Consider the following 26471-nt stretch of genomic DNA (forward strand, 5'->3'; position numbering starts at 1 on the left):
TTTAAGTCCTGGTTGTGGCCATTAGGATCCTGGAGTAACTTTAAAAGAATATAAAGTCAGACTCTTAGCAGTTATTGGACTCAAGAAACTCAGCCGAACTCTCAGTCCATGTCCATTGGAGAGGCATTCCCCAAAATTTTCAAAGTCAAACTTCCTAGACTTTGAAGTTTGTCTAGAACTATCACCACCTTCCTAGAAAAATACTATAACTGCCCTTATCTTATGATCTGGGGGGTCAAAGGACAGGATGAAACTTTATCAGGAGAGAACAAAACAAATTCACTTACAATCTTCACCATTTGACTAGAGAGATTCCCCAGTGATCTTCTCTCCTTGTGAACTCTTGGAATCTTTTGATCTTCAGCACCTGCTCAGAAACTCTGAACAAACCTACGTCACTGGGTCCCAGATGGGTTTCCAGCATTCACGGATCAGCAGGCAAATACCTGCAATCACATAGATCCTACACATTTACTTGGAACAAAGATGAAAAGCTGAGTTATTACCAGGTAGCTTTGTTCAGGAGATAAGGAAAGGCAAGCTAAAGACTGCTTAGTGCAGAATATCAGGGAATGAAACTGCCTAATACTGGAGCAGTCAAGATTTCAGACCCCTAAAGTTCACATGGAAAGCCCAGAATATCCTCACCACCAGTCCTCTCCTAACACATTTCCCTTTCCCCAAACTATATAGAATCAGTACCTCTGAATGTTGGAAAATTCTCAAAGCTGGGAGCAAGTGGCAAAGGTTTCCTTCCAAGGCTACCTATCACTTCTTTAGTCATCTAAGTTGTACAGCACAGCATAGCAATCAAGTTAATATTGAACATCAGACTTTCTTGCTCTTCACATTTCCTAAGCTGTTCACATCACTGAGACAGGCTTCCTAACCAACCCTTCTCCTGGACCCCAATCCATATCTCTGTTGGGCTCTTTCTGTTCCCAACATGCAGAGAGAGGAGGTCCCCTCCTTTCCATTTCCAGGCTTATGTGCCCTCTCCCTTGAGCTGCTAGTGAACTCTCATTGTTTTCTCCCTTTTATGTACAGGGCAATTTAATTAAATTTGTATCACTTTAAGCCCTGAGAGCTATTGTTTCCACAATCAAAATGACTACATTTTGTTAAACCAAAGGCAAATTTCTCTTAGACAAGGAAACCAGCTACCCACTTTTGGACTAACACTCCTCCTCTTCTCTTTGCACACACCTGTGAGGCAGGTTCAGGCCTCACATGCAAACACTGAACACCAACTATATATTAGGCACCTCTACAGAGGTGGCTTTTTCTCTTCAGGGGCTTACATTTGACACCTCCACAGAGGTGGCTTTTTCTCTTCAGGGGCTTACATTTGACACCTCTACAGAGGTGGCTTTTTCTCTTCAAGGGCTTACATTTCTACTGTATGAGCATTAGCCTCACTTTCAGTTCAGTTCAGTTCAGTTCAGTTCAGTCTCTCAGTCATTTCCGACTCTTTGTGACCCCATGAATCGCAGCACACCAAGCCTCCCTGTCCATCACCAACTCCCAGAGTTAACTCAGACTCATGTCCATCGAGTCAGTAATGCCATCCAGCCATCTCATCCTCTGTCGTTGTCCCCTTCTCCTCCTGCCCCCAATCCCTCCCAGCATCAGAGTCTTTTCCAATGAGTCAACTCTTTGCATGAGGTGGCCAAAGTACTGGAGTTTCAGCTTTAGCATCATTCCTTCCAAAGAACTCCCAGGGCTGATCTCCTTCAGAATGGACTGGTTGGATTTCCTTACAAAGGACAAATCGAGGATAAGGGAGGTAACTTGCCCATGACAGATCAACTAGTGAATTGCAGAAAAAGAACTTGAACCCAGGTCATTGTGATGCCAAATACCAGAGACTTTACCACTATATGGGATATTAAGTCCCATAATATCCTTTCCAACCCTCTTCATGAACATATGCAAGGCACATTACAGTATCATTTCCCTCTCTGGAGGGCAAGTCTAATTGGATATCCACATACCCTTTCTGATATTGTCATAAAGTATCATAGGATATATAAATATTTTGTTGTAAAATCATTATAAATTTTTAAGATCTTATTTTTATTAGAATAATGTGTATACAAGGCAAAAATCAAACAGTATGGAAGGAGAATGACCCTCCTCATCTCCGTCCCACCCCTTCAAAGCAAACTTTTAACAGTTCTTGCGCTTAGTTCTGCTGGTGGTTGCCTTACAACTCTAGATAACACCTATATACTTTAGGTTTTGGTTTATAAAATTCAGACAATATCCTGTTGACTCCCAAGTATGACAATGAGGGCTTTGCTTATGTACACTGCCTCACTTTTCCCTCGACTCCCCTGCAATATTTAACACTGATATTCCTCTTTTGTTCCTAGTTGACTTTGTAACTTGAAAAGACTATATACTTAAACTTTATTCCATTTATTTTTGACAGTTAATTTTGACCACCCACTTTTTAAGACAAGGATATTAGAACCACCACCCTCCCTCTACCATTCAATGACCCACATTGTCAGTCTCATCTTTCCTTTACATTGTCTAGGTTATTAACATTTACATTCTGTTCTGCGGCCACATCCAGGTCTTCCCTGCTTTGTCCCCAGATTGACTTTAAAACTTGAAAACCAATAAACAGCATCTACACTATCGTGACTGTTTTTAAAAACCAAGGTAAGTGGTGAGCCAGGAATACAGTTACTTCTCTACAAGTCCAACATCACAATATCTGGGCATCTTAAAAGAGAATGTTTCTACTATTAAGGCCAGAAGGAGTCCCTCTTATATTCTATCAGCTGCTTATAATCATGTTGCATTTCATTTAGCTTTGTAGTTAGCCCATGATTTTCTTGAACAGTTACACACACACACAAACACATACACATGAATTTTCTAATAGCCTTTCTTTTTTCTTTGAATTGTTTGCCTTTGTTGTATTCATTCTTTCAACAAATATTTACTGAGTATCTACTATGTGCCAGGCATTGTTCTAGAATCTGAGGATACAGCAGTGAAATAGACAGACATCCTTGTCCCCATGGAGTAATATTCTAGCGAGGAAGAAAGAAAATGATCAGATAAATAAGTGAAATACATAACAAGTTTAAGTTTGATTAGTGCCATGGAGGAAAAAAGTGAGGGAAAAAAGGACAGGGAATATTGCAATTTTAAATAGGTTGGTCAGGGAAAGATTCACTGAAAAGGTAGCACATGAACAAAAACTTGCATGAAGTGAGAGAACTAGCCAAGTGGATACCGGTGGAAAGAACATTCCAAATAGAAAGAACAATAAATGCAAAGGCCCTAGAACAGGACTGTGCCTAGCATTGCCTCCTGCTCGTCATTTTTTGAAGAATATAAAAGTCAGTGTTGCTAGACAGGTGGAGGAAGGCAAAGAGGGAAGTAACAGAAAATGAGGCCAGATAGGTAATGAGGGCCTACTCTTATAGCAAGCCCCCCGCCCCCATGAAAGGCACAGTGGGATCCACAAGAGGGTTTTGAGCAGAGGTGGGAGAATATCTGACTTGAGTTTTTAAAGGTTCCCTCTGGCTGTTGTGCAGATATACTGGGGAAGTGGGTGGGGCGGGAGGTGAGGAATGACAAAATAGAAAACTTGAAGACCTGTGAGGGGGCTGTAGCAATAACTGCTTGGGTTGGATCCACTGTTTCCTGGGTTCATTTTTCTGGGTTCATTTTTCTGGGGACTATTCTGGAGATCCTTCTTCAGCTTTGGAAAATTAACTTCTAATATGTTGTCCTTCATTTTTGACAAATTGTCCTTCATTTTTTCTGTTCCCTCTGGCTGAAACTCCTGTTATTCAGATGCTGAACCTGCTGGATTAATCTTCATCTCTTAAATTTTCTCTTGTACATTGTGTTTCTTTGTGTCTTTTTGCCCTAAATCCTGAAAAATTTCCTTAATTTTATTTCCCAGTCCTCATGTTGCTTTTCTTTTAATTTCAGCAACTTACTTCCACTCCTGAGTCTTTCTTTTCTCTCATTGTTCCTGTTCTGTGGCATTTTGTTCTTGTTTTATTTCTGTTTTACCCTCTTGAATTTTGCTGAAGATCATTTCTTTTATGAAATTCTCTTTTCTTTCAACAATTTCCAAATTTCTCTGGGGTCAGTTGTTCTGTTCACTTACTTCAGTCTTTTGCTTTCATGCTGCAGGTTCCCTTAATTTACCTGAGGACCCCTGGTTATCCATCCCAGTTAAGGGAAAAGGACTGGGAGCCAGTTGTTATATAAGCAAGACTGTGTTCTAGCTAGGGCTCTCTCCCATGAGGGAATTCTGACAGGAAACCTCTTGTGGACTTGGGAGAGGTGGCAATTAACAGGCCATGGATCACCCAAATACAAGAATGAGGAGGCCTTGTTCTGTGGTACCAAATGCCATAGTAGAAGTCTGAATGTTCCCTATGCAGTTTGTAAAATGTCATTAGAGATTTTGCCTGAAGGTAAGTGTTGGAGCTACATGTTCTCTATGTGGGTGGAAAGGGCAGAGAGATAGGGGTTCTGATTGATGCTGACCTCTTGTGTGCAAATCTTCAAGTAATTTTCTTTCTAGGCTCCACTTCTCACTCTTGCCCTCCACAATTCCTACAGACACAGTCCAGAGCACCTCTGGGTTCCCACAGACAGACTGATGCCAATCAACTCAGCATCTCCACACCCCTCCCCAACCTAGGTCTCCGGAGGGAGTTTCCCATACTTTTGAGCTCAATCAGGCCTCATCCCCCTCTAGTCCTAGAAGCTAATGTTCACTGAACACTTACTGTGTGTCAAGCATTCTGAAAGTACAACCTTAGTTAATCTTCATAACAACTTTATGAAGTAGGTGCTATTATTATTCTCATTGTATAGGCAAGTAAACTGAGGGTACAGAGCAATTAATTAAATTTCTCAATATTACACTGTCAGTAAGTGGCAGAATCAAGACTCAAACCCAGATGGTCTGAGTCCAGCAGTTCTATTTTGAACCATTATCTTATTTTCTCAGTCCTGCTCTAGACTGTCTTGGCCTCTGACTATTCTGCACATTGTAAGTTTCATGTCCATGAGAGTCTTAATTTTTATGGTACCATAAGTCCTTCCTGTCTCAAGGCTAATATCTGTGTCAGAAAGGACCAGGATTGGGACCTTGCCCCACCAACCCCTTTCTCATATCTGCTGCTGCTGCTGCTGCTGCTAAGTCGCGTCAGTCGTGTCCGACTCTGTGCTGCTAGCTTTTAAAGATCATCTGTGCTAAGTGACCTTTCTCTGGCCTCAGTTACTGGGCTCCTGTGGATGTTTATAGGAAAGAAAAATCCCACCCTGAGCCAACCCAGCAAACAGACAGCCCCAGAACTCCAGTATGTTTAGTTTCCATTCATCTTACATCTAGATGACGGGGATAAGGGAGACATGGAACTGGCCCCTCTCCAGGCAAGATGCCAGCCCCAGATCTTGGACAATCCTGGCTTATGTGTATTCAATGCCACATTCAGAGCCTTCCTCACCCTGCAGGATAGTCCCTCCTTCTCAAGAGAAGAGATACCTGGAGACTTAAAAGAACACAAGTTTGGAGATTGGGTTCAAATCTTCTGGACATGAACAACAGCACCAGGCCAGAGATATCATCATGTCTAAGTGGAGATGCTTCATCCACATCAGCTTTTTGTTGACCATTCTCCTGGAACTGATATACCAGGGTCCTTCTGGGCCCTCCTCATCAAACACAAATGTTGGTTCTGGGGTGATGGAATAGAGCTTTTGGATTTGCAAGGAAATTAACTCTTTGAGGGAAAGAGGGGATGGTTATTTAGCCTGCTTTCTCAGTCCTAGGAATCTAGGGAAGAGTTAACTATTTTCTGAGCACATGTCAGTTGCTGCATCAGGGATTTTAGAGTTATTATTTGAGTCCTTACAGCTTCCCTGTGAGCTAATTTCTACTATTATCCCTGTCACATAGAGAGGGAACTAAGGCTCAGTTTCTGAGATTAAATACAGGAAGTGGCAAAACCAGAATTTGATTCTAGGTCCATCTGGTCACAAATGCCCTACTCCCACTGCCCCACACTGAGAATGAACTAGATATGTGGGTAGATGGAGGGATCATGGCTTCAGAAAAGGTGAGGAAGGAAATTGATAAGTTACTTGCTGTGTGGCCTCGGGTGCTGGGCCCAGTTAACACATCCATACAATATGAACAAAAATATTATGTAGCCCAGGGAGCCAAGGTGAGGATTAAGTAAGATCATGGGTGCCAAATGCTTATCTTGCTTTCAGTGCCTGATTGCACTTATCAGGTGCAACTCTTTTTTTCTCTCTGTATCTTTTGGCCATGCCTTGCTACAGGCTTATTTGCAGATTGAACTTCTATGCAGAGTACGTCATGCGAAATGCCAGGCTGGATGAAGCACAAGCTGGAATCAAGATTGCTGGAGAAATATCAGCAACCTCAGATATGTAGATGACATCTTAATGGCAGAAAGTGAAGAGGAACAAAAGAACCTCCTGATGAAGGTGTACAAGGAGAGTGAAAATGCTGGCTTAAAGTTCAACATTCAAAAAACTAAGATCATGCATCCGGCCCCATCACTTCATAGCAAATAGATGGTTGGGGGGGGGGGGGTGGCGCGGGGAGAATGGAAACAGTGACAGACTTTATTTTCTTGGGCTCCAAAATCACTGTGGACAGAGACTGCAGCCATGATATTAAAATATGCTTCCTCCTTGTAAGAAAAGTTATGACAAACCTAGACAGCATATTAAAAAGCAGAGACATCACTTTACCAATAAAAGTCCATCTAGTCAAAGCTGTGGTTTTTCCAGTAATGTACAGATGTGAGAGTTGGACCATAAAGAAGACTGAGAACCAAAGAATTGATGCTTTCAAACTGTGCTGCTGAAGAAGACTCTTGAGATTCCCTTAGACAGCAAGGAGATGAAAGGAGTCAATCCTAAAGGAAATCAACCCTGAATGTTCATTAGAAGAACTGATGCTGAAGCTGAAGCTCCAATACTTTAGCCACCTGAGGTGAAGAGCTGACTCATTAGGAAAAGACCCTGATGTTGGGAAAGATTGAGGGTAGGAGGAGAAGGGGGTGACAGAGGATGAGATGGTTGAATGACATCATCAACTCAATGGACATGAGTTTGAGCAATATCTCGGAGATAGTGAAGGACATGGAAGCCTGGTGTGCTGCAGTCCATTGAGTAGCAAAAATTCGGACACGACTGAGTGACTGAACAACAACAATGCAACATGCAAGATACTAGTTTTCTAACCAGGAATAGAACCTGCACCCTGCAGTGGAAGTGCAGAGTCTTAACTACTGGACAGCTAGGGAAGTACTAAGGTGCAGTTCTTTACACTTGAGTTCCTAAAAAGGGAATTGAGAAAGGAAGTGTCAGTTGCTCAGTTGTGTCCGACTCTTTGCTACCCCATGAAGAGTAGCCTGCCAGGCTCCTCTGTCCATGGGATTTCCCAGACAAGAATTCTGGAATAGGTTGCCATTTCCTTCACCAGGGGATCTTCCTGAGCCAGGGATTGAGGGTCTCCTGCATTGCAGGCAGATTCTTTACCATCCAAGCCACCAGGGAAGACTTTAAAAAAGGGGGAATAGATTTGGTGATATAGAGCTAGACATGTATATCACAGTATCTTATATAGAGCAGAGCTCAATGAATGACAGCCACTCTGTTATATTCTAAAGCCTTGTTACTCAAAGTAAAATTCATGGAGAAGGAGCATCAGCATCACATGGGAGTTTGTTACAAAGTCAAAATCTCAGTCTCCACCAGAATCTGCATTTTAAAAAGATACAAGAAATTCATATTCGCGTTACAGTTGGAGAAGAACTTGTCCCTTGATTTGTGATCTTCTGTGAGTCTTCTGTTATGAGACTTTGCAAAGCTCACTCAAATATTAGGCAGATCCCCCAAATGAATGAGAGAGTGTGTTTTCTCTCTTCTCTGGGCCTCAGTTTCTAAACCTGTACCTTCAGGCTTGTCCAGGAGCCCTGGGCCAAGGATAGAGTCTACCTAACCCAGCTTCCTGTTTTTCCCTCCGCTGTTGATGAAAAGCTATTCTATGCATTCTACCATGGTTTCCCACTATGCCCATAGCTTGGTCACCTCTGTTCAGGCCCCATGCCGAGGCCCATGAAGCCATCTTGGACCTGGATCTGCCTCACTTTGCTTTTATCTCCAATTTTACCATGTAAATCTGCTTCCAAAATCACTGTTTTATTCATATGTGCAAACATTTATTCATTCTTTTGTTCATTCTTTCAGCAAGCATAGTGATAAAGAGCATGCACTCTTGAGTTTGAATCTTGGTCCTGCCAGCTATGGGACTCAGGACAAGTCATGTCACTTATCAGCATCTAATTTTACATATCTGTAAAATGGGGATAAGATTGAACCCACTTGTGAGGATTAAATTAACTAATTATATGTGAAAATATATGCTAAAATTAGTGGCAGGCAGATAATATGTCCTTGATAATATTTATTTGATTCTTTTTTAACCAAACATTTCTTGAGGCTGACTGTGTGACTTAAACTGGGCTTGGTATTATGAAAAGAGGAAGATTAATTGCAGTGGGCCTGCTCCCAGAGTTCACAATCTAATGGGGGAAATAAAAATGAAAACAGATAATTTTAATGAAGTATGCTGGGAGGAAAGAGAAGCAAGAATGTGGAATAATAGGAATGGTGAGGCCAACCAGGAGACACTGGTCAGTTCCCCTGCCCCATACCAATGACAAAAATGACACCTAAACTGAGTTTTGAAGTATGAGCTGTCATCAGGAAAACAAGGTGAGGGCAGGGCTGGGGAATCCAAGCAAAACGAGCACAGGAACAAATGTTTCCTCATTAGGGGAACTGGAAGGCCTTCAGTGTCACTGGAGTGTAGGGCACAAGCAGTGGTAGAGAGTGGTCAAAAGTGAGACTGGAGAGGTAAGGAAGAACTATGTGGTAGAGGGCAGCCGAGTACCTGGCACTTACTTGATGGTCTCCAAACCATCTTATCTGTTTGCACACCCATCAGAAAAAACTTGATCATGTACTTCCCAAGTATATATTATTTATTAATTTATATCATCTATAAATATACTACTCAGCAAATAGGTTTATCGTGAAGCATACAAAAATATAAGGCACTCAGAACAACGACCACATAAGAGCTGCTGAGCGCTAGAGCAGTGCAGTGGGCTGGGATTTGAGAAACCATAAAGAGGGAGAAACAACCTGGTGCACACATGTCGGGAGTGAGTAAGTAAACATAGAGGGTGCCCACCTGATTTTGGCTTGTCTGACCCAGTAGATGACAGTGCCTTCTTTGAGATGGTTAATGTGAGAGGAGGGGCAAATAAGAAGAAGCTTACTGGGGCTTCATTGGCTTATAAAATACCTTAATATGAATTAGAAAATGGCTCCTGGCTTGTAACTCAGATTTAGCAGATGAGTGAGTTCAGCACAGGCAGAGATTTGGCCTTTGCTCAGACCCCCTCATGAGAAGTGTGCTTTGTGCTATAAAGAATCTATAACCCTCTATTAACAGCAGCTCTAGGGCTTGAGCTCTGTCATTTGGAACCTCCTGGCCTTGGCAGACAGATGGCACTCCCCTAAAGCGAGGAAAGGTTGGAGGAGGTAGGCAGTGTGCACCTGCCTAGGGATTTTATGGGGAAAATGCTGAGGTATTAAAGAGGGCTTCCTGGAAGCATGATTTCCAAATAGGTAAGATTGGAAGGAACCAGGATCACTGTACATGGATAATTCAGGAAAATCGAAGGAAAGAAAGATGGCATGGGTTTGGCATATGAAGACTAACCAGGGAGGTTGCTGACCAAATGATGCAAGAGCTAAGCAGTCAGACAGAATGTGGATTTTTGCTCTAATAGAAAAAAAAAAAAAACCCTCCAAAATAATATTTTTTTTAATTAAGCAAACCAGGCTGGAGGAAATGCTCTTGGGCAGACTCCATGGAAAGTATGCTTGCTGGAGGCAGCACACACACAGAGGTCCCAGTGTGCTGCTGCCTGACTAGCTCCACCCTACACCCCCACAATCCACCAGGAGACCTTGGGGCAATGCCAGCTCAGCCCACCCCCACATGAGCCTAGCCACAGCAATAGTCTGTTTCAGCTGCCTAGAAACACTTCCTGCCTGAGTGGTCTCTTCTGCAGGTTGCAAATGCTCCTCAAGTGTTCCTAGAAACTGCTGCTTTGGGCAAATAAGTTCATTCTACCCCAACCACTTCCTGGTATGTGTGCATTAGTTTATCCATTTGTAAAATAGAAACTGTTGTTCCTGCCTCTTACAGAATTACAGTAATATTTTTTAAGACACTGAACTATCTATCACTCCTCAAAAACCAGGTCTGACCCATCCCCACTTCAAGATTTATCTAGGACTCCCATTCTCCATATGAAGTTGTCAGTGCCATATGAGCGCATTGATTCTGGTGTTCAAAGCTTTTTATTGTCTAGGCCTACCCAACCACTCCAGACTTCTCTCCATAACTCCTTTCCCTACCTCTCTGTTCCATCCAAATCTAACTTTTTTATTCCCTAAAACATGGTCCCTGTATTTTCTTGCTGTCTGTGGGGAATGCCCATTCCAGAAATAATTGCTGAATGCCCACTATGTGCCAGGCAGCATTCCAGGCACTGGGGATACAGCAGCAATTAAGACAGACAAAATCCCTGTCCTCAAAGAGCTTACAGTCCAGTAGAGAAAATAGATAAGGGAAAAATAAACAAAAAAGTATATGTCAGTTTGTGAATGAGAAGTGCTACAAAGAAACAGAAAGTAGAGCAAGGGAGATAAAGAGTAGAAAGATGCTGTTTTAGTGATCAAGGATGTCTCTCTGAGGAAATGACATTTGAACAAAGACCTAAAAGAAGAAAGAATATAAGATTTGTGAATATCTAGAGGAAGAGTGTTCCAAGCAAAGGCTTTTAAACAGGAGTATGCTGAAAAAATTTTCCAGAAACAGCAAGGAGGCCTTTGTGGCTGGAGAAGAATGAATAATGGGAAGAGAAGGAATAGATAGAGTTAAGGAGGTGACAGTAAGCCAGAAAGCATAGGGCCATGGAGGTCCTGGGAGGACTTTGGCTTTTACTCTGAGTTGAGACAAGAGCCACAGAGAGTTTTGAGCAAAGAAGGGACATGGCCTGACTTAGGATTTAATAGGATCTGTCTAACTGCTGTGAAGAGAACAGATAATAAGGCAGCAAGACTTTAAAGAGGGAGGCCAGTTAGTATAAATACTGCACTTATCCAAGAAAGAAAGAGCCTCCCTGGTGGCTCAGTGATAAAGAATCCACCTGCACTGAAGGAGATGTGGGTTCGATCTCTGGGTCTAGATGATCCCTGGAGGAGGAAATGGCAACCACTCCAGTATTGTGACTGAGCACACATGCAAGTATTCTTGCCTGGGAAATCTCATGGACAGAGGAGCCTGACAGGCTACACCCCATGGGGTCGCAAAAGATTTGGATACAACTTAGCAACTAAACAACAACAACAAAACAAGAAAAGTTGGTAGTTTAGACTAGAGTAGTAACTGTGGGAGTAGTGAGAAGTAGATTGTTGATGTATCTAAAGATAGGATCAAAATTCCCTGATGGATTAGGAGTGGAGCATGAGAGGAAGAAGGGAGTCAAACATGACTCTAAGATTTTCAGTGGAACAACTATTTCCTGAGATAAGGAAAACCAGGGGAGGAGTGGAATTGAGAGGTAGGGGAGATACAAGGAACTCAGTTTGGGATACCTTAAGCTTTAGGTGCTTAGTGGAAATGCTAGTGAAATGTAAAATAAACAATATATAGGTCTGGATTTCAGAAGACATGTCCATACTAGAGATACAGATTTGGGAGTCAACTGTGTACAAATGATATTTAAAGCCATGGAACTAGATGACCTCACCTACAGAGTGACTGTAGAAAGAACAGAGGAGAGGAAGGGGAGGTCTAGAATAGCACCTCCAAGTGTCCCAAAGATTTAGACTCAAGAAGAGAAGGAGCCAATAAAGGGGACTGAAAAGTTATGGCCAGGAATGATCATCTGTCCAAATCTTCCTTGATTTGACCTCCCACACAACCAAGGCTGTCTCCTCTAGGACCTTTTCTGTAAGACTTGAGCAAAGGCGATCCCTCCCTTCTTTGAACTCCATATATTTCACTACCTTCCTTAGAACAAAAAGAAAAATGTAGGTGAAACAAGTCTGAGTATCTCATCGGTCTCTGAGCCCCTTAAGGTCAAGGTCAAGCCCCCTAAGGTCAAGATCAAACTTAGATGCCTTTGCAGTAATTTGCATTCTGCTTTAACAATTTTTACTGCCTGTGCTACCCACTGTATTATTTACTTAGTTTCTTTAAGTAGATACACTTTTTAATATTACTTTTTCAGTTCAGTTCATTCGCTCAGTCATGTCTGACTCTGCGACCCCATGAAATGCAGCAGGCCAGGCCTCCATGTCCATCACCAACTCCCAGAGTTCACCCAAACTCATGTCCATCAAGTCAGTGATGCCATCCAGCCATCTCATCCTCTGTCGTCCCCTTCTCCTCCTGCCCCCAATCCCTCCCAGCATCAGAGTCTTTTCCAATGAGTCAACTCTTCGCATGAGGTGGCCAAAGTATTGGAGTTTCAGCTTTAGCATCAGTCCTTCCAAAGAACACCCAGGACTGATCTCCTTTAGAATGGACTGGTTGGATCTCCTTGCAGTCCAAGGGACTCTCAAGAGTCTTCTCCAACACCACAGTTCAAAAGCAGCAATTCTTTGGGACTCAGCTTTCTTCACAGTCCAACTCTCACATCCATACATGACCACTGGAAAAACCATAGCCTTGACTAGACGGACCTTTGTTGGCAAAATAATATCTCTGCTTTCCAATATGCTATCTAGGTCAGTCATAACTTTCCTCCAAGGAGTAGGTGCTTTTTAATTTCATGGCTGCAATCACCATCTGCAGTGATTTTGGAGCCAAGAAAAATAAAGTCTGCCACTATTTCCACTGTTTCCCCATCTATTTCCCATCAAGTGATGGGACCAGATGCCATGATCTTAGTTTTCTGAATGCTGAGCTTTAAGCCAACTTTTTCACTCACATCCTTCACTTTCATCAAGAGGCTTTTTAGTTCCTCTTCACTTTCTGCCATAAGGGTGGTGTCATCTGCATATCTGAGGTTATTGATATTTCTCCCAGTAATCTTGATTCCAGCTTGTGCTTCTTCCAGCCCAGCGTTTCTCATGATGTACTCTGCACATAAATTAAATAAGCACGGTGACAATATACAGCCTTGATGTACTCCTTTTCCTATTTGGATCCAGTCTGTTGTTCCATGTCCAGGTCTAACTGTTTCTTCCTGACCTGCATATAGGTTTCTCAAGAGGCAGGTCAGGTGGTCTGGTATTCCCATCTCTTAAAGAATTTTGCACAGTATATCGTGATCCACACAGTCAAAGGCTTTGGCATAGTCAATAAAGGAGAAATAGATGTTTTTCTGGAACTCTCTTGCTTTTTCCATGATCCAGCAGATTTGGCAATTTGATCTCTGGTTCCTCTGCCTTTTCTAAAACCAGCTTGAACATCTGGAAGTTCACGGTTCACATATTGCTGAAGCCTGGCTTGGAGAATTTTGAGCATTACTTTACTAGCGTGTGAGATGAGTGCAACTGTGTGGTAGTTTGAGCTTTCTTTGGCATTGCCTTTCTTTGGGATTGGAATGAAAACTGACCTTTTCCAGTCCTGTGGCCACTGCTGAGTTTTCCAAATTTACTGGCATATTGAGTGCAGCACTTTCACAGCATCATCTTTCAGGATTTGAAATAGCTCAACTGGAATTCTGTCACCTCCACTAGCTTTGTTCATAGTGATGCTTCCTAAGGCCCACTTGACTTCACATTCCAGGATGTCTGGCTCTAGGTGAGTGATCACACCATTGTGATTATCTTGGTCGTGAAGATCTTTTTTGTAAAGTTCTGTGTATTCTTGCCATCTCTTCTTGATATCTTCTGCTTCTGTTAAGTCCATACCATTTCTGTCCTTTATCGAGCCCATCTTTGCATGAAATGTTCCCTTGGTTTCTCTAATTTTCTTGAAGAGATCTCTAGTTTTTCCCATTCTGTTGTTTTCCTCTATTTCTTTGCATTGATCGCTGAGGAAGGCTTTCTTATCTCTCCTTGCTATTCTCTGGAACTCTGCATTCAGATGCTTATATCTTTCCTTTTCTCCTTTGCTTTTCACTTCTCTTCTTTTCACAGCTATTTGTAAGGCCTCCCGAGACAGCCATTTTGCTTTTTTGCATTTCTTTTCCCTGGGGATGGTCTTGATCCCTGTCTCCTGTACAATGTCCATAGTTCATCAGGCACTCTATCAGATCTAGTCCCTTAAATCTATTTGTCACTTCCACTGTATAATCATAAGGAATTTGATTTAGGTCATACCTGAATGGTCTAGTGGTTTTCCCCACTTTCTTCAATTTAAGTCTGAATTTGGCAATAAGGAGTTCATGATCTGAGCCACAGTCAGTTCCTGGACTTGTTACTTATTAGGCTTATTCTAAGCAACAATATCTATGATCTCATGTTTTCAACATGCTAGTTATATTTTTAATACACATTATAGTCAATATATGGCAACTAAAATAAAAACGTTCAATTGTATTCCTCCTAAAGTTATTTTATGCGCCAAAACAACAAAATTCATTCAACACTTTTGAAAACATAAACTCCTAAAACCATTCCACCACATACCAACTGTGTGGTCTCTATTTCCCCACCTGACAAATGGAGATAATGATAACTGCTTCACCTGGTTTTATCTCCCTGGCCTCTCCTGGCCTCTCCTACTCTGGCTCTATGGTTCTATTTTGCTCTTTTTCTCTCCCCACTCCCCATCTTCCTCCTCTGTCTTCTTTGTATATCTCTCTTTATGTCTCTGACCATCTCTTTTTTCCTTTGTTTCTGTCTGTCCTTCCTCTTTTCTGCTCCATTAGGACCATCAACAATAAAGTCTACATTACAGAAGTCAAAAAGAAGGACCAGGCAAAGAAAATCTATGAAGAGAAGCCTATCAGCAAGGAAAAATAGCTGCTCATATTGGCATCAGGTAAGGCTCCATTCAGTATGAAACATGACAAATTCATCTTAGATGTGTGATCAGGGGATTACACATGGTCTCACTTGGCCTCAATCTCTGCCTTTGTAAAGTGGGGACAGTGATCTCTACTTCATAGGATTACATGAAGATAATGTGAGTTAATGAATATCAAAGCCTATAAGACAGTAAGTGTTCAATAAATGGGAATTTATTCCTCACTTCCACCTTCCTCCCGCCAGCAGGATGTGGCTTATTTAAGAATTGGCATTTTCCAGTAAAGTTATGTTCAAGTGAGATTTCTCTAAATCAAATCCTGTTTTCTAACTGAGTTCTATTCTGCTGGCAGAAATGTATTGCCTTCCTTCAGGGTTTCCTCTTAGCCTCCAAAAGAGCTTTATCAAGGACAGAATAGGTTTGGCTATTGAATACTGAGGAATTAATGCCACATAAATAAGTTTAATCTAAAGCATGGGGGAGGGGTGAGTGTCAGGAGTTATTTGAAGAGCAAGAGGTATTGTGTATAAATTGAAAGCTCATTTTGTAAAACAAATCATTAGCCTTTTATTGTTTTATTGTAGATTCAGATTTTCAATAACATAGTTTTGTTATGGGTAAATTGCCTGTAATAAAATTTGTTAGGCAGAATATTTAAAGGCGTGAATGAGGGAGAAAGACAGTTTTAAAAGTAGTTTTAAATACTCACTGTAGGCGAGGGACTTAGTAGAAGTCTGAAAAGTTCTGCTGGGGCCAGAGAGGGGGCAGGCAAAACTAGATCATCTAACAGCTCCCCTCACCTTCATGAGATCCTTTCTCTGGACCAGTACCAGCTGGTGGTGAGCTTGAGGCCTGGCCAATTGGTGAAAAGGCTGAGTGCAGAGGTTACAGTGCTGGAAAAGACAAGCATTGGATATGTTCATGTACCACCTCTGAGGACAACTTGCTTGTGCACAAATACCACACAACTGTGGGGGCGGCACTATGGGTCAACCATAAGAGAAACCTTTCCTGATAAGGAACCTGCCCCTTTTCCATCTGCTTACCTCTGATACCACTTCTATCCTACATTCCTTTCCCATTCAAGGAGTAGAGGGCATGTTTGAAGTTGAAGATAGTTTGGTTACAAACTTGGTCTCATTTGAACCAGCTGTGTGAAATCATTAACTGTCATATTTCCACACTGGTAATTTCCCTCCAAAATTGTAAAAAGTGGGGAAGGGTTTCCTGGCTTGGCTCCATGAAATAATATATTAACAAGACTAGGGGATTCAGAAGCCACACTTGCTTTCCTCTGGAATTACTACTGAGAATGGGAGGCAATGAGATGACAATGTTAAGGACAAGCTGCCCCAGAGGATATCTCAGGCCCTATAGGCCAGAGAAACACTGAGGCTGCCAGCCTTGCTTCAAACTTCATCTCGAGGCATTTGAAGGCCACACTGGCTACCGCAGAATCGTTATATGAGCTGTCCAAATATGGATTCCTGGGCCTCACCCTACTGGAGTCTGCATGAGTAGGTTGTGGAGGGGCCCAGGAATCTATCTTTATAACCCATTTGCAAGTGAGCTTGATGTCCAATCATATTGGAGAACCAGTGATCTGGGCTAGAGGCCTCCTCTGAGGGACGAGTGGGACAGACACAGAGAAATCACCCATGTTATGTGGCCACTCTCACTAAACTGTTTATCTGCGAAGGTCCTACCTAATTTGACCCTGCTCACCCAGAGAGACAGTGTGGAATGTGGAGGGGGGAAGACACAGACACAGACCTGGGTTTAAATCCCAGCTTTGACCTTCTGTGAAGGTGAGGCAGCAGGCAAATCACCCACTGGCTCTCCTTCACTTTTCCCATCTGCACAATGAGCATGCACAATCTTCGGCCCAGGACCACTGTGAGAATTTGAGAAAATTCCTCCCCACAAATCACTGGTACCCAGGAATGAAGACCTGATGATAATTGTAATCCTTAGCATTATCAAGAGATAATTATCAGAGAAGGCAATGGCACCCCACCCCAGTACTCTTGCCTGGAAAATCCCATAGATGGAGGAGCCTGGTGGGCTGCAGTCCATGGGGTCGCTAAGAGTTGGACATGACTGAGCGACTTCACTTTCACTTTTCACTTTCATGCATTGGAGAAGGAAATGGCAACCCACTCCAGTGTTCTTGCCTGGAGAATCCCAGGGACAGGGGAGCCTGGTGGGCTGCTGTCTATGGGGTTGCACAGAGTCAGACACGACTGAAGTGACTTAGCAGCAGCAGCATTATCAAGCACTTACTAAGATCCAAGTATGGTTCCAAATGATTTACATAAATGATCTCACTGAATTTGCACTAACTTTATCTATGAAAGAGGAGCTATTATCCTTCCCATGCTACAGATGAGGAGTCTGAGGTGTAGAGAGTGTGAATAACTTGTCCAGGGGCCCACAGGCAGCAACTGAGTCTTTGGAGCCTGCACTCTTAAACCCTAAGCCATAAATGGCAGCTCCCTCCTCCCCCCCCCCCCCATTCTCCTTAAGGGTTAAAACAGAGGGGAGAGCCAATCCTGTTGAGATCAAACAGAACAAAGACCTCTGAAAGGAAGGAAGCCAAGGGAATGTATGTAAGCAGGCACCTCAGAGAGTATGGGGGCTCAGTTTGCCCCTAAGCTTCCTGACAGCTGTAGCAGGAAAGGGGGTGGGGAGCAGAATTCCCTAGTTTCCATGTTCTGGGGTGGGGGGGTGGGAAAGGAGGCACAGAGGCATATCTAAATGGACATTTGTCTTGGACTGAAATTCCAGAGGAGTTGATCTTGTGGCCAGCTCAGCAAACATCCGGGACCAGAAATTCATCTGTGATTTCATGAGGCGCTAAAAGGCTTATTCACACACGTGATTCTGTGAGAGTCAAAAGGCAGAGGGGGAAAAAACATGAAATTCTATCTAGAAGAGAACCTTGCTAGACTGTAAGTTCCCACAGCAGTAAGGGGTGTTGGGGGAGACTGAGGCCCTGTCTGTGTATCGGTTTCTCTCTGCAACGCACAACACAGGGTCTCTCCAGGAGGAGATCCAGGCTCATGAGGACATGACACTCCTCCAGAGCCTGGGCTCCAGGATGGATGGCAAATGAGCCAGGATGAAGTTGTGAGTGATAGCCAGACTGCCAGAGCCTGGAAGCTGAGTGGAGGCTGGGTCTGTCAGGCTGGGCATGCTTGGAAGAGGCAGAGTAGGGGCAGCTGATTGTAGGTTTGGGAGAAGCATGTGGTATTTGGCAGGTGGGGTGGGGCATTGCAGGCAATGGAGCAGCAGGTGGTGCAGAGCTCACTTCTCATCCTCCCCAGATATTGCCCCTTTTGATGTCCCTTTACTTGGCTTTCTGCCTGGTGGACTCTTCTTACCACCACCCATGCAGGTGAGGCTGACTTGCCCCCATCCACTATGATTGAGAGGGGAGAGACCTGTGTCCGAATTACCTTCTGTCCATCACTGCAAGACCAGTCTGCCTTCCCCAGCTCAGGGATCATGGCCAACTTTGTGGTCCAGAATGATGTAGCATTCGAGGACATAGTAGGAGACGTGCACGTGATAGGGCCAGCAGAATGGAAAGTGGGCTCAGGAGTCAGACAGTCCAGGGAAACAAGGCGCTGGCCTCCACGAGGTACTTGTTTGTTTCTCCCTGGGGATCAGTGAGGACTGGTGCACGCAGACAAGATGGTGTGTAGCAACACATGACTTCACAGCGGGGAGGCACGTGTACCCCAGAGGCTTAGAGACCTGGAACTTGAATTCAATAAATGGAACTGAACTCCAGGTAAACACGCTCCTAAGTGAAGCAAGCCATAGCCCACTCCTAACCAGTCCTTTTAGGAAGGGAAATATCGGCCAGTGATTAGACTCTCACACTTTCTGCAGCTCTGATACTCTCATGTTCTCTTGGGCTTTCTGGATGTCTCTACATTTTAAAAAGCCTTTTAGCCTCACTTGAGCCATTTGCCTAAACTGGGAGCCCTTAAATTCTGAGCTCACACACTCACAAAGAACATGCCAAGGTCCCGTCCTCTTCCAGAGGAGTAGAGGCTGATCCGGGACGCTTGTCTTGACAACAATTGTGTGGCAGCCTGAGATGTCTGGTCCCAGCCTGCTTGTTCCACAGCACCTCTCACTGCCTCCAGCACACAAACCATCCTCCAGCTGCCCCCACACCATGACACATCACACACCGTTGTCCCAAAGCACCCGAACCTACCAAACATCTGTGCCTGAGTATGTGCTCCAACTATCTGCCACCTTGGGAATGTCTTCTTCCTTTCCCCACTGGTGCGTGTCCTCCTTATCCTGAAGACTGTGCTTCAGTGCCGCAAGCTGACTGTGGCTCAGATTATGAACTCCTTATTGCCAAATTCAGACATAAATTGAAAAAAGTAGGGAACATCACTAGACCATTCAGGTATGACTTAAATCAAATCCCTTACATACAGTGGAAGTGACAAACAGATTTGAGGGACTAGATCTGATAGACAGAGTGCCTGAAGAACTATGAACAGAGGTTCATGACATTTTATAGGAGGCAGTGATCAAGGCTATCCCCAAGGAAAAGAAATGCAAAAAAGGCAAAATGGTTGTCTGAGGAAACCTTGCAAATAGCTGAGAAAAGAAGAGAAGCTAAAGGCAGAGGAAAAAAGGAAAGATATACCTATCTGAATGCAGAGTTTCAAAGATGAGCAAGGAGATATAAGAAAGCCTTCCTCAGTGATCAATGCAAAGAAATAGAGGAATCAATGGAATGGGAAAGACTAGAGGTCTCTTCAAGAAAATTAGAGAAACCAAGGGAACATTTCATGCAAAAATGGGCTCAATAAAGGACAGAAATGTTATGGACCTAACAGAAGCAGATGATATTAAGAAGAGAATGCAGAGAACTGTACAAAAAAGATCATCATGACCCAGATAATCATGATGGTATGACCACTCACCTAGAGCCAGACATCCTGGAATGTGAAGTCAAGTGGGCCTTAGGAAGCATCACTATGAACAAAGCTAATGGAGGTGATGGAATTGCAATTGAGCTATTTCAAATCCTGAAAGATGATGCTGTGAAAGTGCTGCACTCAATATGCCAGCAAATTTGGAAACAGCAACAGTGGCCACAGGACTGGCAAAGGTCAGTTTTCATTCCATTCCCAAAGAAAGGCAATGCCAAAGAATGCTCAAACTACCGCACAATTGCACTCATCTCACACGGTAGCAATGTAATGCTCAAAATTCTCCAAGCGAGGCTTCAACAGCATGTGAACCGAGAACTTCCAAATGTTCAAGCTGGAAAAGTGTTCAACCTTCCACATGTAAAGCTGCCTTTAGGAAAGGCAGAGGAACCAGAGATCAAATTGCCAACACCCCCTGGATTATAGAAAATGCAAGAGACCTCCAGAAAAATATCTACTTCTGCTTTATTGAGTACTCCAAAACCTTTGGCTGTGTGGATCACAACAAACTGTGGAAAATCCTTAAAGAGATGGGAATACCAGACCGCCTTAGCTGCCTCCTGAGAAATCTGCATGCAGGTCAAGAAGCAAGAGTTAGAACTAGACATGGAACAACGGACTGGTTCCAAATCGGGAAAGGAGTATGCCAAGGCTGTACATTGTCACCCTGTTTATCTATCTTATATACAGACTACATCATGTGAAATGCCAGGCTGGATGAAGCACAGGCTGGAATCAAGATTGCCAGGAGAAATATCAATAACCTCAGATACACAGATGACACCACCCTTATGGCAGAAAGTGAAGAGGAACTAAAGAGCCTCTTGATGAAAGTGAAGGGGAGTGAAAAAGCTGGCTTAAAACTCAACATTCAAAAAACTAAGATCATGGAATCCAGTCCCATTATTTCATGGCAAATAGATGGGGAAACAATGGAAACCCTGACAGACTTTATTTTCTTTGGCTCCAAAATCACTGCAGATGGTGACTGCAGCCATGAAATTAAAAGATGCTTGCTCCTTGAAGAAAAGCTATCACCAACCTAAATGGCATATTAAAAAAGGAGAGGTATGAATTGTGAATAATTTATACCTATGGGTTTCTGAAGCCATTTCTTTAAAAATAAAAATAAATAAAAAGCAGAGGTATTACTTTGCCAAAAAATGTCTGTCTAGTCAAAGCTATGGTTTTTCCAGTAGTCGTGTATGGATGTAAGAGTTGGACCATAAAGAAAGCTGAGCACTGAAGAACTGATGTTTTGAACTGTGGTGTTGGAGAAGACTCTCGAGAGTCCCTTCGACTGCAAGGACATCAAATCGGTCAATCATAAAGGAAATCAGTCCTGAATAATATTGGTGCTGAAGCTCCAATACTTTGGCCACCTGATGTGAAGCACTGACTCATTGGAAAATACCCTGATGCTGGGAAAGATTGAAGATGGCAGGAGAAGGGGACGACAGAGGACGAGATGGTTGAATGGCATCACTGACTTGACAGACATGAGTTGAGCAAGCTCTAGGAGTTGGTGTTGGAGAGGTAAGCCTGGCATATTGCAGTCCATGGGGTCGCAAAGAGTCGGACATGACTGAGCGGCTGAATTGAACTGATACTCCCATCCAGGGTGTGCTCTGATTCCTGCATCCCCAAAACAAGAACCCTTCAATCCACCTACCTACCATTTTGCTTGAGTATGCCTGCCTTTCAAAGCCCAACCCGCTCACTCCATGAACACCTAATCCGTTATGCCCACTACTGCCTGTGTTGGGAACCCTGAAGTGAATCACACACTGATCTTATTTACTGTCTCCAGGTGAAACAGAGACATGCAAGAATGACACAAGATGAGAAGTGCTTTGTCAATGACAGCTTAAGTATGATGGAAGCCATTGTGAGGGCTGAGGAGGTCAGAGAGTGCTCCCTGGAGGAAGTAAAGACATACTGTGGTCTTAAAGAATTCAAAGACATGTGCCAGGTTGGGAAGGACGCTCTCAGAGGCAAAGGCGATCTAGTAAACTGAGGGTTGCATGATACAAAGAATGGAGGTTGGAAAAATCCACGGGTGTGAAGGGAACTACAAGAGGATTGGAGCTCCTGAAGCGTTGATTTGAGGCTCATGGTATGTTCAGAGGTGAGCCTGAAGGCCATGAGTGCTGCAGGGGCTTGATAAGGAATATAAAATTTATGTTGAGAGGTTTGAGCCATCCAAGGGAATGGGTCCAGTGGTGAGTGGGTATGAATTTGTGGAGGGGGAACGAGTGAAGAGCATTGGACTGGAGAAGGACTTGTGGGGTCAGCAATGGAGATCCATGGGTTGCATCCAAGAGAGCTAGGGAGGTGACCCAAGCAGAACGTCTAGAGCCAGAAGAGCAGATCTAGGATGGCAGTTGCTAAAGCAGAGCTTCCCAGTCTAGCAGCTATTGACCTCCACAACCCTTGGGATATCCAGCCCCACCAACTGACATTGGGCTGTTCAGGGTTCTAAATGCCCACCACTTCCCCCATTGTGCTACACAAATGTAATCATTTTCTTTGCATGCCACGACTGACAAATATTAGGCAACACTGCTTATGGAACACGGGGAGAACATGGAGCTGAAGAAAGAGACTGAACCCTATGGGCCTGAGAGCCTGTAGGAGAATAAGGAGCTTTCGTCATCTCTGAATCCCAGGGGACAAGATTCTTCTAAGGACCAGAAGTGATTGTCAATTGTGAAAACATCAGGCAGGTGCAGTCTGAGGAGAACTGAAGTACATCCAGTGAGTTTTCAAACCAACTAGTCATTGCTGCCTTTGGTGAGAGAAGGATCAGTGGTGAGGGTGGGAGCTAGGCTCCAGTAGGCAGCGGAGTAAACTGGAGGTGAGAAGACCGTTACAGCTGTGAGTTCGTTACCTCGGCATGCTACTGGGAAGAAAGGAGCTGGTTTGAAGTTTGTGTGGGATTGGGATGAATGGAGGTTGTCTTAGTGGATGGAAAAGACAGCAACATTTTTAAATTCTAAAGAAGACCCGGTCGGGTGCATGGGTGGGGTTGGAGAGTAGGAGTCTGGCTGGTGGAAGAGGTCCTGGAGGCTGGGCATGCATGGGGTCAGGGAAGGATTGTTTTGTCTTTCAGTAGAGGGATGAGGCATATAGGCATGTGGACCTTGTGCAAGAGTGGAGTGGGCAGTCCAAGGGACATGGCCTGGTACCCTTACTGTTCTCCTGTGGAGGGAAGGGAGATGGTTCCTGAGAACAGCGTGGCATGATAGCTGAAGGGAGTGTGAGAGGTAATGCCGCTGGTTTATAAGATGTGAGGTGTGGCACCACCAGTGAACCTGGGTGCATGGAGAGGTAGGGATGTGATTTTCCCAGAAGCTCTCACCTACACACGTATGGGAAGAACATGGAAAGAGAGCTGGACTCTGCCTCTTGCTTGGGCAGTTGCAGGATGTTTGACTCAGGCTTTGGGGGACTGCTGTAGTGTGCAAGGGAAAAGTGCCTACAACACCTAAACTTGTGCTTGTGAATTAATTAAAAGGCTGGCATGGAGGAGAAGAGCAAGATGTCCTCCCACCTTCCTTCCTTCTCTCCACTCCCAGCTCCCTCCCTCCAAGAGGGGAGGAGATAGTGTGTCCAGCTTTGTGATCAGAGAATGCCTGAATGTCTGAGAGGAGAATAAGCTGGTTATCCTGGGGTAGAGCCTGCTGCAGGCTTCTGGGCAGCACAGACCCTCTGCAAGCCTATACTTGCTTAGGCTGAGCTGCACTGGTCCTGGGGGCCCTCCCAATTTCCCTCTCCTTTTCCCTCAGCTGTCCCAGGCCCCAGGCTCTGCAGAAAGAGAGATGGAGTGGGGGATGGGGGTCAGCAGCCAATCACATACCTGATAGCCCAAGGCATCTGCACCTGGTCTAACCAATCCCTTCTGAACAAACTGCTCACTCAGACTCCGCTCCCTCCTCCCCTCCCTGTTCTGCCCAGCAACAGCAGAAAGCAGGCTGAAGGAGGAGAGGGAGGCCCTGCAAACTCCCAGCCCCTGGCAGCAATGGAGCTGGGCCTCAGACTCACTCTATAGAGAGAGGCTGAAACAGTACTTACATTTCCTGGAACCCAGGCAAATCGTCCCTAGGGGCCCTCAAGACTGTGCAAGCCCAGCTCTCACAGACAGGAACTCACATATTACAGACATCCTGATCCTTGGAGCCTTTGGCCTCAAGCCAGTCTCATTCTCTCCACACTCAGGGGCAGGCCCTGGGCTGGCAGTCTGACCAGCAGAGATACATAGTTCTGGTGGAGGAGACGGACATTGAGCAAGCAGTCCCACAAATGCCTATTTAATGGCAACAGTGGTAAGGCCTAGGAAGGAAAAGAGTAGAGTTTTATGTAGCAAAATAAGAGAGGACTTGATTTAGATGCTTCACAGTTTTTGTTGATTTCACTTCTGTTTTCCTCAGATTTACAACGGCTATTTTATTTATGACTTTGCACCCAGAGGCCTTCCACCTGTTGGTAAAAATGTGGGGTTTGTTTTTGACATGAGTGGCTCCATGTGTGGTACCAGGATGAAGCAGGTAACAGGGGCCCTGGGGGTCTTTTGATTTAGAAAGCTCAGAAAGCAGAGTGCTGGAACAGTGGTTCCCTGAGACCGGACTCCCTGCCATCCCATCACCCTTTGACCTTATAGGCCTAGGCGTACCTTAGTGTCTTGGTTCCTTGTCAATCAGAACCCCCATAGACATGGAGCCACAGAACCCTAGGAATACTGAAACATAGGACCACACGGCCTGAGCCCATCGATAGCCTCCACCACAAGCCTCCAGGTCTCATAAGGGCTCAGAGTTAAAGAGCCTTTGAGCTAGAGCACTCTGGCATCATAAAGACTGAGTCAAACATATTAAAACTTTGATCATTTTAGACTCTGAACTGTCAAGGGACCACAGCTTTGTTTTCTTGTTTTTTGACTACATAGCCAAAAGAGTACTGTGCCCTGGGCTTATAATTCTTAGGAGCCATAGATATGGAGCCAAGTATGGCTAATATGCTGAAGATTCTAATGGGAAAAGTGGACAACATGCAAGAACATATTGGAAATTTAACCAGAGAGGTATACTCTAAGAAAATTTATAAGAATGCTAGAAATATAAAACACTGTAACAATAATGAAAAATGCTTTTTATGGCTCATCAGGGGAATGAACATTGCCAAAGAAAGAATCAGTGAACTTGAAGAATGAGAATAGAAACTTCCCAAACTGAAAAGCAAAGAGAATGAAAACAAAAATAGAAAACCAACAGAATATCCAAGAACTATGTACTTATACAAAAGTGTAATGTGTTTAATGGTATTCCCATAAGGAGAAGAAAGAAAGTTGCGTAAGAAATATTTGAAGGAATAACAGGCACAGATTTTCCAAATAACAAATGACATCTATCAAATCAGAGATCCTAGAAGCTCAGAGCACACTAAGCAGGATAAATGCTAAAAGATGTGCATGGAGGCATATGCAGAAAATCAAAGACAAAGAGAAAATCCTGAAAAAGTCCAAAAGCCCACAGAAAATAATATCTTTCTTATAGAGGAACAAGGATAAGTATTACATTGAATTTCTCTTGAGAAACCATGCAAGGAAAAAGAGAGTATAGTGAAATATGTAAAGTGTTGAAGGAGAAAACCACCCAATTTGACAACAAAATTGCCCTTCCAAAATGATAAATAAAGACTTTATCAGCCAAACCAATATTGAGATAATTGTCACCAACCTGTCTTGCACAGCTAAGTTAAAAGAAGTTCTTCAGAGAGAAGGAAAATGAGATGGCTCAGATACTTGGATCTATATAAAGAAAGGAAGTTTGTTAGAGAAATAATAAATAAAGGTAAAATGATATATTTTATTTTTAAACTAATTGATCTAACAGATAACAATTTACTCAGAATAATTAGAGCAACTATGTATTCAGTGATTATAGCATATTAATAAGTGAAATTAATGATAGCAGTGGTATAAGGGACAAGAGAAAGGAATTGGACTACCCTGTCACAAGGTACTTGAACTACGCATGAAGTCATAGAGTGTTATTTGAATGTGGACTTGGATTAACTGTAAAGGCATATTTTAAACTCTAGGGCAACCTCTAAGAAATTTTCTTAACGTAATGGATATGCTAAGAGACAAGAGAAAACAGGACCATATAAAACACTCAATTAAAATCAAAGAAGTCAGAAAAAAGAGTAGGAGACAAAGCAAAAAAGGGAAATGAAGAGAAAGCAGTTTTAAAATATAGCAAATATTAATCTAGCTATATCAGTAATCATTTTAATGATGACTTGTCTAAATATACCAGTTAAAAGATAGAAGCTGTCAGTGTCAATTAAAAGAAAACAAAACAAAAGAACCAACTATATGTTTTCTACTAGAAGCCCAGTTTAAATATAAAGAC

General features: G+C 43.4%; 1 protein-coding gene across 1 annotated transcript in view; it reads left to right on the forward strand.

The window, feature by feature from the left end:
- Window positions 1-5617: 5617 nt before the first annotated feature.
- The window catches only part of ITIH6 (inter-alpha-trypsin inhibitor heavy chain family member 6), a 34558-nt gene continuing 13704 nt past the window's right edge, over window positions 5618-26471 (forward strand). The window contains 9 exon segments of the mRNA XM_027535387.1: window positions 5618-5718; window positions 8050-8115; window positions 8117-8200; window positions 14994-15060; window positions 15063-15106; window positions 15208-15254; window positions 15806-16049; window positions 18478-18658; window positions 24489-24605. Coding sequence (XP_027391188.1) covers window positions 5618-5718; window positions 8050-8115; window positions 8117-8200; window positions 14994-15060; window positions 15063-15106; window positions 15208-15254; window positions 15806-16049; window positions 18478-18658; window positions 24489-24605 — 951 coding nt within the window.

The sequence above is a fragment of the Bos indicus x Bos taurus genome, chromosome X (assembly GCF_003369695.1).
Source record: "Bos indicus x Bos taurus breed Angus x Brahman F1 hybrid chromosome X, Bos_hybrid_MaternalHap_v2.0, whole genome shotgun sequence".
NCBI classification, from domain to species: domain Eukaryota; kingdom Metazoa; phylum Chordata; class Mammalia; order Artiodactyla; family Bovidae; genus Bos; species Bos indicus x Bos taurus.